This window comes from Hirundo rustica, chromosome 3, assembly GCF_015227805.2.
Source record: "Hirundo rustica isolate bHirRus1 chromosome 3, bHirRus1.pri.v3, whole genome shotgun sequence".
NCBI lineage: Eukaryota > Metazoa > Chordata > Aves > Passeriformes > Hirundinidae > Hirundo > Hirundo rustica.
Genome location: NC_053452.1, coordinates 49,552,656 through 49,565,720, shown reverse-complemented (window position 1 = coordinate 49,565,720; position 13,065 = coordinate 49,552,656). Strand labels below are relative to the sequence as shown.

The 13,065-nt window shown below is 40.1% G+C and overlaps 1 protein-coding gene across 1 annotated transcript in view; it reads left to right on the top strand.

The window, feature by feature from the left end:
* GRM1 (glutamate metabotropic receptor 1) overlaps window positions 1-13,065 on the top strand; it is a 186,905-nt gene that overhangs the window by 152,044 nt on the left and 21,796 nt on the right. Inside the window, 1 exon segment of the mRNA XM_040058312.1 lies at window positions 2,929-3,859. Within this exon segment, the coding sequence (XP_039914246.1) occupies window positions 2,929-3,859 (931 nt within the window).

Sequence of the window (13,065 nt, the reverse complement as noted above, 5' to 3'; positions counted from 1 at the left end):
TAAGTAATAAAATAAGGTAGGGTAAGAAGTTTTATAATCTTACAGAAAGAATCATAATCATAAAGTTTTGGGGCCATCATTTACTTGAATGTGTTAATGACCTCAGAAAACATCATAGATTCTCTTATTGTCCTTGCACTATGAATATAATAATAATAATTTTAAAAAATGAGCCATCTGATCTTGGAAATTATTCAGTTAAAATACAGGGAAAATCATACATGCAAACTATCAGACAGGTTTTACCAGAAAATTTTATCTGTGAAATTTTGCTCTGATTTTTTTTTGTTTGTTTTTTTTTTTTTTTTTTTGGTTTTTTTTTTTTTTTTGTTTTTGTTTTTTTTTTTGGTTTTTTTTTTTTTTTTTTTTTGAGGTTTGTGTTAGTTTCTGAGGGGGATTTGTTTTGTTTTGTTTTGTTTTGCAAATGCATGCACAATTTCCTGGGTATCATTCCCCAGTCTCAGTGGGGTTCCAGAGCCCACTTTCTCATAGCTGGGAAACGACCCACCTTCACAAATGCTGACAACCAACAACTGTTAGCTGATAATAAGCAGTGTAGGGAGCTTTTTATGGCTTGTACAATATGTGGTTCTTGGTGCTGGCACACAGGAATTACACTGGTTTAATGAAACATTTCTAAGCAAATCTTACACAGGATAAGCTTAAAGCAAACGATAGTCCTAACTACCATGTTGGATCTGGGTTAAACCCCTGAAAATACAGTTTAAAATGGAATAATGTGAGTAAGCTTAAAGTCCATATTGAAACTTAACCCTTCCAACAACCACTGACCTGATCCTTGTATGAGAAGATCTTCAGATATATTAATCAAGGAGCTTCTGATCCTTAGTCTTTTATTAAATCATAGAGGAGCCAGCTTCCAGTCAGTGCTGCTAAGACCAATGGCCAAAACTTCAAACTTCTAATAAAGAAGTTTTCCTTCATATTTCACCACAAAAGTACTGGTTGGAAGTATGGGGTTCCTATCTGAGTCTTAAACAGACCATATTGAGAAAAAAAGATTCTTTATAATTTTTTCTCTTTATTTTATAATATTTTCTTTATAAAATAAGACCTCTGGTAACCACTGCTATAATTTCTAATGTTTTTGATATTACAGGCATGTGTAACAACAACAACACCTGTAGTAAAGTCAGCTTGGAGACAAAGCGTACAGAATGATATGACCTTCTTTCAGTTCATATGACACTGGCAGATATCAAAAGTTCAAGCAGAAATTTTCCATGTCAGGACTTTGTCTTGGGCTATTTTTTTTTTTTTAAATTCCAACTAAAACCATTTTTTTCTTCTGTTTCTCAAAATGAGGTTACAGTAAAGCTGATCAACCCTGATCTATACTGTGTCTCACTTCTCAATTTTTTGGAAGGAAGGACTTTACATTACAGAACAGGTATCTACATTACAGTAGGGATATCTGTTGGTAGTTTTGTGTTGCCACGTGGAAGATATATATAAATTAGGCAAAACTGGGACTCAGAAGCTTTTAGTTCATAGATGGTTTCTTCAAATATACTCCACACTGAGGAACAAGGGACTGAGCATGATTTTGCCCATCACAACATCAGGGCCCTTGTTAGGACTGAGCAGCAAAAATGAGAGGAAAATCGCCTCTCTCACAATCTTGCTGACATTACCATCTTTTCACTGTTTTTTTCAGCTATGTCAAACAACTCAGATAGGCAGAGTTCATGAGCAGCCAGTCCAGGATGAGAAAAGCTGGACCATCAGTTTGCAATGAAGACATCTGGGTGGAGAGGTGGCTAGAAATAAACTGAACTGTAAGGTGAACTGAGACAGGGATGATGAGGGACTGGGAGAAAAATAATTGAGAGGTGGGGAAAAGGCAGAAAAGGTGAGTTGTGTCCAAGGGAAACTGAAAGTGGACAAAAACAAGAAGATGCCATGGATACTTCCCTTGGGATAAAGAAACATATTAAAAGCCTTTTGGAACCATCAAGTCAAGGACAGAAATTAGAAAATGCTGTAATAAAAGTTGCCTGTAACAGCTTCACAAACATGTTATCTTATTAACATATAGGATTTTATTCTCTCTGTAGTGCTTATTGCTCTTATTACATCTCCAGCACAGAGAGGAAGATATCCAGAGATACCTTTATTATCTCCTTTAACTTTGGTGTGGGACAGAGTAGTTAAGTACTCTCTTAACAGACACCTATTTTTTGCACGTCTGTACTAGTCAGAAAGGAGAGTCCAGTTTTTATACGATGGCATGCATATTCTGTGTGTTTCACTTTTCCAAGAGAATTAAATTATATTATTTTGTGGGAAACCAATGAGCAGAGGGTTTGACAAAATAGGAGTAAGATATTGCGAAGAGAAAAAAAAGTAGAAATGTACTAAGAAGGTATAGTATCTATGACATAGTTCCATTAAAATTTGGGGTTTATTACCATTTTTCTGCCCACAGAGCTCTGATTAATTTATAAAATTTATAAAATCACTCTCAAGAAAATGTTGTAGATCTAACTGTAATGATTGTGGTAATGAATAAATAAATTAATCCGAGGAGGTAAAAAACCTACCCATTTACAACAATGCTTTCCCTCTTGAAATGAAGAGATGATGGTGAGTTTGTCTGGGTTCTGTTACCAGCTGTGCCTTTGGTATGCTGGGCTTGTAATCAGGTATCTCCAAAAGCAGGTATTTCCAAATCTAATTTCCTGTTGCAGCATTGTGAGATGTTTGGGACAGCCAAAATGGATGGCTGTTTTTTGAACATTTTTCATCCAAACTTTTCCATGATGCAGTTCACTCCTTTGTAATATGGTTTTAATAATCCACGTCACATAGACATGTGCTAATATTTGGATTATACTGAGATCCAGCAGAAGAGATTCTTCCAGGAGCTGCCTTTCTAACACTCTGTTTCTCTTCTGTACACTGCAGGCTGTGAACCCATCCCTGTAAAGTATCTCCAGTGGAGCAATATAGAGTCTATTGTGGCTGTGGTCTTTTCCTGCCTGGGGATCCTGGTCACCATGTTTGTCACCCTTATCTTTGTGCTCTACAGAGACACCCCTGTTGTCAAGTCCTCCAGCCGCGAGCTCTGCTATATTATCCTGGCTGGCATCTTTCTGGGTTACGTCTGCCCTTTCACCCTTATAGCTAAACCCACCACGACATCCTGCTACCTCCAGCGCCTTCTGGTGGGCCTCTCCTCCGCCATGTGCTATTCCGCCCTCGTGACCAAAACCAACCGCATCGCGCGCATCCTGGCGGGCAGCAAGAAGAAGATCTGTACCCGCAAGCCCCGCTTCATGAGCGCCTGGGCCCAGGTGGTCATCGCCTCCATCCTGATCAGCGTGCAGCTGACACTGGTGATCACGCTGATCATCCTGGAGCCCCCCATGCCCATCCTCTCCTACCCCAGCATTAAGGAGGTTTACCTTATCTGCAACACCAGCAACCTGGGCGTCGTGGCTCCTGTGGGCTACAACGGACTCCTCATCATGAGCTGCACATACTATGCCTTCAAGACTCGCAATGTGCCCGCCAATTTCAATGAGGCCAAGTACATTGCATTCACCATGTACACCACTTGTATCATCTGGCTGGCCTTTGTGCCCATCTATTTCGGGAGCAACTACAAGATCATCACCACCTGTTTCGCAGTGAGCCTGAGTGTGACAGTGGCTCTGGGGTGCATGTTCACTCCCAAGATGTACATCATTATAGCCAAGCCTGAGAGGAACGTCCGCAGTGCCTTCACCACCTCAGATGTGGTGCGTATGCATGTCGGGGATGGCAAGGCACCTTGCAAGTCCAACACTTTCCTCAATATATTCCGGAGAAAGAAGCCAGGGGCTGGAAATCCAAAGTAAGTGGATTGGCTGCAGGTACGCATTTATCTGTAAATGTCTCTCTCTTTGCCATCCTCTCGTGGTTGACTGTAGTCTGCTGAATAATAAGGTATGTAACAGTTTTTCATCTCATGTGTAGCAGAGAAGGTGTAAATGATCCTTTAGTTCTAAGCCTCAGATGGATATTTTCATGTTGCTTATTATCTTCTCTCCTGCTCTGAAGGCAGCACAACTCCCTCTACCACTGGTGCAGGTCAGGTAGTGGCAGAGTAACCAAGCTCCATTTGCAGCTCCTTGTATCTCCCTGTCACATCCCTGCATGTGACAGGGATCTCATGCCCTGATGTGCAGTTGCTCTGCTTTTTGTTCAAACTGAAGCACTACTGTAGCCTTTTAGAAGGGAAATCTCTGTCTGAATGATTGTAAATCACATGTACTTGCCTAAGGCCACTGGAATGTGTGCGAAAGCTGAGGACTGAACATTAGTTTTTAAGGTAGTGTATTGTGACAGTCCTCAGGACTGTGATTCAAGAGCACCCTCCCTTGCTACCCCTGTGTTCTATTAAATACTCAGCATTATGAGCAATACTCTTACTCATCATTCGTGTAAATCTTTCCATGTTCTTAAACTCAGCGTTGGTGTGAAAGTTGCAGAAGTTAACTGATGGTGAAAATGAACTTGCATTCACATCTATAGAGCTCATTATTTTCCTTGCTAATAATTAAAAGCAACCCAGATGCAGTAGAGCAGGAGAGAGAACTGTTACTTCAAACAGCATCTCCCTGTGAAGAGCTGTCTGAAAATTTACATTCTTTATTGTCTTATTGTTTTTTAATCTTTAAAGAAGTACCATAGGGCTAGATATGCGCTTAGATGATTTTTGTCCCAATTAAAAAAAAAAAAAGAAAGAAAAAAAAAAAAAGCACCAGCAAAACCTACATTTCTGAGCTTCCCAATAGAATTAAAATTCAGTTAATTTCCAGGTTTTTGGGATCTATAGGTTTCTTTGAGTCAGGTTGGTTTTAATTAAGTTTGCATAAGAGCCATTTTCCTCTGTCCTGGTGATGGAGGTAATACTGTAGAAAACCCATGCTGTGATCAATGGTGTCTTTATGCTACTTCAGTACATTTTATTTTTTTGCTAGACAGGGGGTCAGAAGGGAAGGGAATGGACATGTAAGTGACCCAAATACCCAGCTAAGTGTGCCACAGAGGCCACATGAAGGATGACGACTCATGAGCTAGACAGAGAGAGAGCAGGGAGTGGCAAGCAGCCCTAGCAGCCATCATCTGCAGGGAGATGGCCAGAACTCTCTGTAGCCCAAGAGCTTGAATTCCATGCAAATAGAAAGATGGAGCCTGGTCCACCTTCCTCTGACTCTAAGGTAGTTAGATGGGACTCAGACATCTGAAAGAAACTAGTGTGGTGTCATTGCAGTGTGGTTTCTGGCTAAGTGTTAGTTTCTTTAAGTTGATGTCTGTCAAAAAAAGAGGACTTTTGAATATTTTAGGTCATGAAAAAATTAATAGCTAATTCTCTGTTCTGCTTACTCTTCTTCTACCTTTATTTTTTTAAAAAAAGTAATTTAAATAATACAAATGCAATGTACTTAGAATGCAGTCCTTAATATGAGAGAATATTACATCCTGTTCAAAAGTTGAGGTTCTCCCTCATCATTGTTGCCTTTAAAACTCAATAGGGAGCTTTTTAGCAATTTGTTTGTTACATAATTTTAGTAAGATTTTCTTGACCTGTTAAGCCTGTGTGAGTGTTACGAAGCAGAAAAGCTCTACAGAGTTTTAAGCTGCTTTTCTAAACTAAAAGCTCAATACCTAGTTAATATGCCTTTTTCCCTAAGGTTAAACATCCATCTTCTATACAGCCAAATTCCCAACTCTGACCTAGACCTCTTGTGCAGTTACTGCATGTTCTTCACCTCAACCAGCACAGGTGCAGAGGCACTCTGGGATTGCTGATGGAACAGGACAGTGCATCTCTCTGTTCATGGGCATGAAGAACTCAAAAAGTTTTAAGAGACAAACACGAAGCTTTGGAAATAAAGTCCCAAGGCAAAATAAAAAGTAATTTCAGGGCTTTAGAGGGGTTTTTAGCTCCTTGATGAGTCCACTGCAAGGTTTCTGAGGACATTGTGACAACATGAATAAAAGAGTGCGTCACTGTAGAAATCAAGAAGAAAAAAGTAGAATTTGCTGCAGCCTTTGAAACACCTAGATAACTCAAATGCATAATCAGGTCCTTCCTGAAGCAGGACTTAAAGCTACTGGTACATGCTCAATGCCCACAGGAATGACCTCCAGACTGATTTTCAACGGTTTTGTTTGTGGGGGGTTGTTTGTTTGTTTATATTTGTGATTTTGTTCTGATTTTGGGTGGGATTTTTTTAATTTGGTTTCTTTTAATTATGTTGCTCTTTTTCTGGATTCTTCAAGAATCTCTCCATGTGGCCACATTTTTCTGTCTATAAGTGGCCAGCAGTTCTGCACTCAAAATATTTCTCTTCTAGATGCATTCATCTACCTTATCGTTATGCCTTCTCCCTCTTCCTAGTTTATTTTTCTTTTTCTGCTTTTCAATTTTCATCTGTCTTCCTGTCTGTATCAAATCTCTTCTCTGCTTAATCCATTGAATTCCAATTCCTAAACAGAAAAGTGGCATCCATCTAAATTAAACTGGTGTGGAGATCTAGGGTTAAATTGAATTAGTTTTAAAAATGGAAACTAGTTTACATTTACAAGGGCAAATCAAACTTATATAAGCCTTCATAAATTCCATTTTCATGCACTGTTGTGCTGTTAGTTTAACTAGTATACCTTGGGGATTAGAGCAAGTCAAGACACTCTTCCTTTCTGCTTCCTAAAGTAGAGGAAAAGAATTAACCAGAGAGGTCTATTAATACAGGATCAATTAGTCAATCCAAAACCTTCAGCTGAAAACCTCTGGTGCTGCTATAGAGGTCAGAAGAGTCATCTTGAAAAACGTCTGTCCCAGCTGCACTGCCAACAGAGCTAAGAAATAAATTTCTTAGTAACGCTGTCTTCCCATAAACAATAAAGCACAGTGCCTTTACTGATCTGTTGCACTCTCAAGATGGTACGTGCAGTCTTGAGGATTTGAACTTGCTCTTACTTTGATTGAGTTAAACTATGAGCAATTACAACCAGCAATGTTTTCCATAAAGCTGGTTGGGAGTTTTTCAGTGGAATACATATGTTTTCCATCCGAAAACTCTGGCCTTTCAAAATATGTCATAGAGCTGGGCTTTGCAGGTAAGTATTTTCCCTGGGCCAGGGGGACATTTCTTCCCATGGAGAGAGGAAGACATTGGGAAATCATGAGGGAACCTTACCCCAACAGTTAAAGCACTCACTTAGGCTAAGAGCATCTCCTTCATTTCCAGATGGATGCTCTATAACTGGACTATGCAGTGTCCAGGGCAAGTCTCCTTTCTGTATGTTCTTTTCCAGCAGTATTTTGGAACAGAGAAAAAAATGTTGTAATGCAAACCCTAGGGAAATACTTTGTATTATTCTGTGAGAGAGCTTGAATCTGGGTCTGAGGGATCCCTTGTGAGTATCTTCAGTACCAAGCAACTGTCAGCCTTTCCCTCTTGTCAAATGAATACTTAAATATGCATAAAAAATTGAGCAGTTCCATCAGGAGAGATGAAGAGAGAGTGATATCTGCTGCTTGTGTTGAAGCTTTGTGGGGACATTTAGTGTTCATTTGCTGCTTGATGGTATTACAAGATCCTCACTGTTAGAGGAAGATGGCATAGCAGCATTTGTTAGGAGAGCTTTTTGCATCTATTTTTTATTTTCCAGATGTGAGACGGAAACTTTTGTGTATGGATCTTGCTGTGATCTTTAGCCTTCTTCTTGGCCACAAAAGTTATTTTGGTCTATGAGGGTCAATGAGCTCGAAGAGAAGGATGCTTTTACAGTGCCTACACCATCCCTTCCCTAAGGAAACAATGCTCCCTTCTGTACTGCATGAAGGAAAAAATAGCCAGTGACACTTCAGATGCTGATTCTGTTGAGGGTTCAGGAAATGCCTTTTCCAGCCACTGCTTCAAATGGACCCTACACAATGTGTAGGAGACTGAAGTCAGGCCAGCAGCCTGCAAGTCTGTTGTGTTGCTTTTCTGTAGTAAGCACACAATTGAAGTAGAGTTGAGCCACACAGAAGACTCACTCCTTCTCTCATGCTTATTGTGGGTTGCAGTAGCATGAGAAGGATCAGTGCTGCAGGAGCCACCACAAGGAGAAAGTTCATTTTGTGTCTTTGGGTAATAAGCTCCAGGTCTGGCAGTGATGCCTATCTGCTCCCTCAGTCTTCACATATAAATTATTTTAAATTTATGGTTGAGACCCCAGGTCTGGACAACATTTTAGTGCCTTTTGAATCAGAGTAAGGAAGGATTTAGATGTCAATATACATTATGCATCAAAATCTGAATTAATAGGAAGCCAACTAGCAAGACTCACTGAATGGCCAGGACTTCACATTAATGCATAGACTACCTGTTTTCCCCTTGTAACTTTAGTATATTTACAATCAATTACTTTTCATCTAGCTGTTTGCCCTTATAAATTAATAACTGATTTTAAATATTTCCATGTAATTTATCTTTTTCACACATTTCAGCAGTCCATGGCTCTAAAATGCTGTCACAGGCATCCAGTCTGAGCATTGTCCAGGCAGTCACCTGGGCCATGGATCTCTCAAATCTGATTTATTTTATTCTGATAAAAATTTGCAAACAACCCAACATCCTCTAGTAACTTTTTCCTGCTTCCCTTTGTCCTTTCTCCCTCGATGCTTGCTCCCTACATACAGTTTTTTAACTGAGAATCAGGATTCTCAGTAACCTCTAGTAACACATCTGTTCCCCCAGCATGGCTTAGGAAACCACCTGCTTTTTTATCTTGTCAGTTATAAAATTATCTCCAGGTATTCTTAAGTTAGTATTTCTCTTTAAACTGATTTGCTGAGTTGCCATTTCATCTTGGACTGTACTGACAAACCGTGCTTTTCTGGACTCATTTCCCTTGGCCATTCACAGTCCACAAAGGCTTTTGGGCTCTTCACCTGCTTCGTTTTCAAAGCCTCCCACAGGCACATGGTGAGGGGAATCTTAGCACAAGTATGTTCAGAGGATTTTGTTTCACTGGTTTTCCTGGTGGTGGGAGGAGGCAAATGCCTCCAGACACAGAGAGTAATGTTCAGCATGCGCTGCTACAGTTGTTCAAATGTAGATATTTTACAGCCTGTCACTTAATCCAACCTAACAGCCCTGTCACAGGAATAGGTGCTCAGGAGTACTCCATCTTCTCACTATTGTTATTATTCTGCCCTGACAATATTCTATCTTTAAGCAGGGGTTATAGAGGCAAGGAGGGAGGGAGAAAAGTGTGAACAGAAAACGTGAAAGCACTTTTGATGCAAGTAAAACAATGCTTTTTGGCCTGAACTCTGCAGGCTAAAGTAGGTGAAATCAAAACAAACCAATCTATCTCAACCTGGCACAGGGAATATTTCCCTCTGTCTGGCTGAAATGTATAAAAACTTCTGAAACAAGTAGATTTAGTGGAAAGCGCAAGCAGAATTAATAACTGGTTACCATTGTACCTTCTCTTGTAAAAGAGATTTATATCAAATCCTGTGCTTCAGGACACAAGCCCAATGTGAGAAGTATTTTCTTTGGTCCTGAAGTGTGTCATCAAACCTGCAGCATACAAGAATTATCTTTAAATGCTTCTATACATAGATTAGCACCTCATGTAGCTTTACCTTCCTACAGCAGCGCCAAACCAGTATCGAGATGATTGCTGAATCTAATAGGAGATGCTAGACTGCCTTGTTTTGCAATTTAGAAAACTGATGCAGTGGGTAAACTTTGGCAAACTTCTCATGTCCTGCAATCGTATTGACAGACTCTAATTTTTACCATTAAAGACTTTGGAAAATATCACATTCCAAGGGACTTTCAGGAAGACCCTTAAACTAGCTTTGCCTGTACAACCATCTTACTGAAGCTTACCCCAGGGGGAAATGGCATATTATGAAAGAGAATTTTGGAACAGCAGAAAGGATGTGAGCTTCTGCCAGTGAGAAATTATACAGAGATTGAAATGAAAAAAAAAAAAAAAAAGACAAAACTGTACAGGACAGATTAGGTCATTTATTTAAACAATTTGTTGCTGTATACCTGAGGTCTCCAATAACCTCCGATAAAATGCCAGCACCCATGCCCTGTTTTCAGGGCCAGCTCTGTAGGGCAGTGGCACCATGGGGCACAAGGTGCTGTGCTGGTCCATGGCTTTGAGGCTCCCAGCTCCCCACCAGGATATGGGACTCCAAAACCACTGGATATCTGGTTCACCCTTGCATCACACCCAGGGCATGCCATGGAAGGCATCCTTCACAGGTTGTTGCAGATGTGACAGCCCTAGAATGGCTCCTAATGACACTGCTGTCACAGGGAAGGCAGATGGCACCCTGGCCTGGCCTGATTCATCTTCCCGTTGCAGCCCTCCCTGACATTTACCCAGCTTCTCCATTCAGCGTAGTCCTTCACCCTTTTCTGAGGTTGCAGTGGCTCTTTGGGAAAGCCTTGTGCGTGCTCACAAAGTATAGCTGAAGGTGTTAATGCCAAACATCTCTCTCTTAGCAGTTGGTATGTTTGCTGGCTTTGCTGGGCTGTTTACTGGTCTTAAACCATGAATGATTTTGCTGACACACAGCACTGTGACATGTAACAGCTCTTACCCAGTTCTCTTGTGGATGTGATGTGAATTTCATGTAAGAAAATACAACAAACCCAGTCAAGCTGTTCTGTCCTTGTCAGTATATTGATTTAAGTGAATATTTAAAACTCTCAGAAGACAGTTACATGGTTCCAAAGAGACTCTTAGAACCAATGTTGAAAACTGGAAAGAAACACAAAATAATGGGGGAGTGTGAAACTTAACATTGCAATAGCAAACTCTTCTGGCCCTGCTGCAGGGTTGTCTGTTAAATTTGATCTATGTAATTATATCTAATATTGTCTTCCATAGCCTTGAATTTGCATTTGATTATGACGCACATATATATGTAGTTCTGGCCCATAGACCAAAAATAAAATACAGAATAAGGGATAAAAGACTCTCAGATATCACTTCCCCACTTACATTCTTTCTCATTTAAATAACTCCTAAACCCCATATTTATTTAAAAACCAGGCATGGCATATGCATATATCAAATTATATACCAAATTGTCTATCTGTGTGTATGTATGCAAAATAACCACTCTGGTGCTAGTGGATTCTTTTAATCCTTCTAATGAGAAATAAGGGGCATAGCTGCATAAAGCACTCTAAGATTTCCTTGCAAATTATACCAGCTAAAAGGAGTCCCAGCTCATGCATAGCTGATCACATGCCATTCCTAAGGCAAGATGTGGAGAAGAAGTGGGCAAAAAATAATGCTATGATTGGGATGTTTGTGATCAAGCAAAAACCAAAAGGCCTGGCAGTTTAATCTCATTCTTCTGGGTTTGCTTCCATGGCCAGAGGCTGCTTGAGACTCCATTTGGGAGGAATAACTTGGAAAAGCGGTGAGGTGAGGTTCTGCAGCAGCCTCCCAGGAAGAGCAGTGGGGATAAACTTCCCTCAGACAAAACCCAGTTATATTGAATAAGTTTACAGCGTAACTTGCCTGCACCCTGCACTCCCATCCAGACTTCTGCTTCTTTATCACCAGTCAGAGCCACATTTTATGTACATGATCCCTTTAGATGAGGGGGCTGTTGCGTAAGTTCTATGCAATTACCTCCCTTTCTCAGAAGTTCCCAGTCTATGGCAGTTTTCCCACTGTCTTTACAGGGGTGGTCACAACTTTGTTCTCCCAGGAGATTTTGACTGGACATATATCTAAGTCACTGAGTCCAGCCTGGTTCTTGACAAAGGACTGCTGGAGAACTTCCCTTTACTACTTCTCCTCTTGTTTTGCAGCTCTCAAGATGCTGAATCACAACATGTTTTTCTGTTTGGGGGCACTGCTGTAGCAGCAGGCAGCTTTGTTTAATGAATCTCAATACTTGAACACAATGACAAAAAGATACACAGGCATATCAGAGGGGAGCTTTGCAGTTATGTACCATAATCTCTGCTTCCTGACTGAGGGGAAGCCAAGGCAGCACTACAGAAATCCTGGGGAAAGCTAGTATCTTCCTTGGCATAAACCACAGGAATAAGGACACCACTTGTAATTTAATTTCTTGCTTGACTGGATCACTTATTACATTTCCTTGTATTTTGGTATTTGTATACATTATTCATATCCAGTTAGGATGCTGAAAAAGTGCACTAACTCAATAGTGAGTGATATAAAAAATTGTGTTCCCATGTAGGAATAAACAAGTGTTGTTTATCTGCTTAGCACCACACTCTCGCACTGTTTTGGTTACAATTGTCTCTGTGAGAAAAATAAGGAAGAAAACTTCACCTTTAAAGAGTGTCAGACACATAGGTGTTGAAGGTTACATCTGGTTAAGCACCTAAAGCCCTGGATATTTCTCTATATTACATATGGGAATCAGATTTCAATTCTCATAAGCACACTCTTAGAAAAAGAAAACCAAAACAATCCCCAAACACACATTGTGTGTGAGTGGTACTCTGAAATATAAAATGGAAATGGAATAAAGTCTTCTAGAGGTCACTTTAACATTTTTTAAATCAAGAATGCAATTTACCTCCTTTCTATTCTCAAGGTGTGATGATTCAGTCCATGCCACTGTTGCTTACCTCACCTCAGCAGAAACAAAGAGAGCTGTGACATTTCACAAACACGTGATAATTCATGTGCAAAGACTTGCTAGAATAAACATGTGGGGTGTTCTGCAAGCATTTATTCTGCAGGGATCCCTGAGCCACCTTGTGATTTCATACATCTTTGAGCTAATTTAGGGGTGAAAAAGAAATTGGGTACTGAAGGAGATCATGTGGATCTCTGATATTCTTTATGTTAGCACAAGTATTATACACATCTATATACAGTTAACACTGGAGTTTGTTTTCGCCCTCAAATTAAGACATGTGAAAAATACTTTTGATTCATCTCAACAATTCAGTGCAAAGTTACTAACGTGAAATACAGAACTACTGCTTATTTATTTAATCCTTTTCCTTACTTAGGGACACGTAAGAGCCCAAG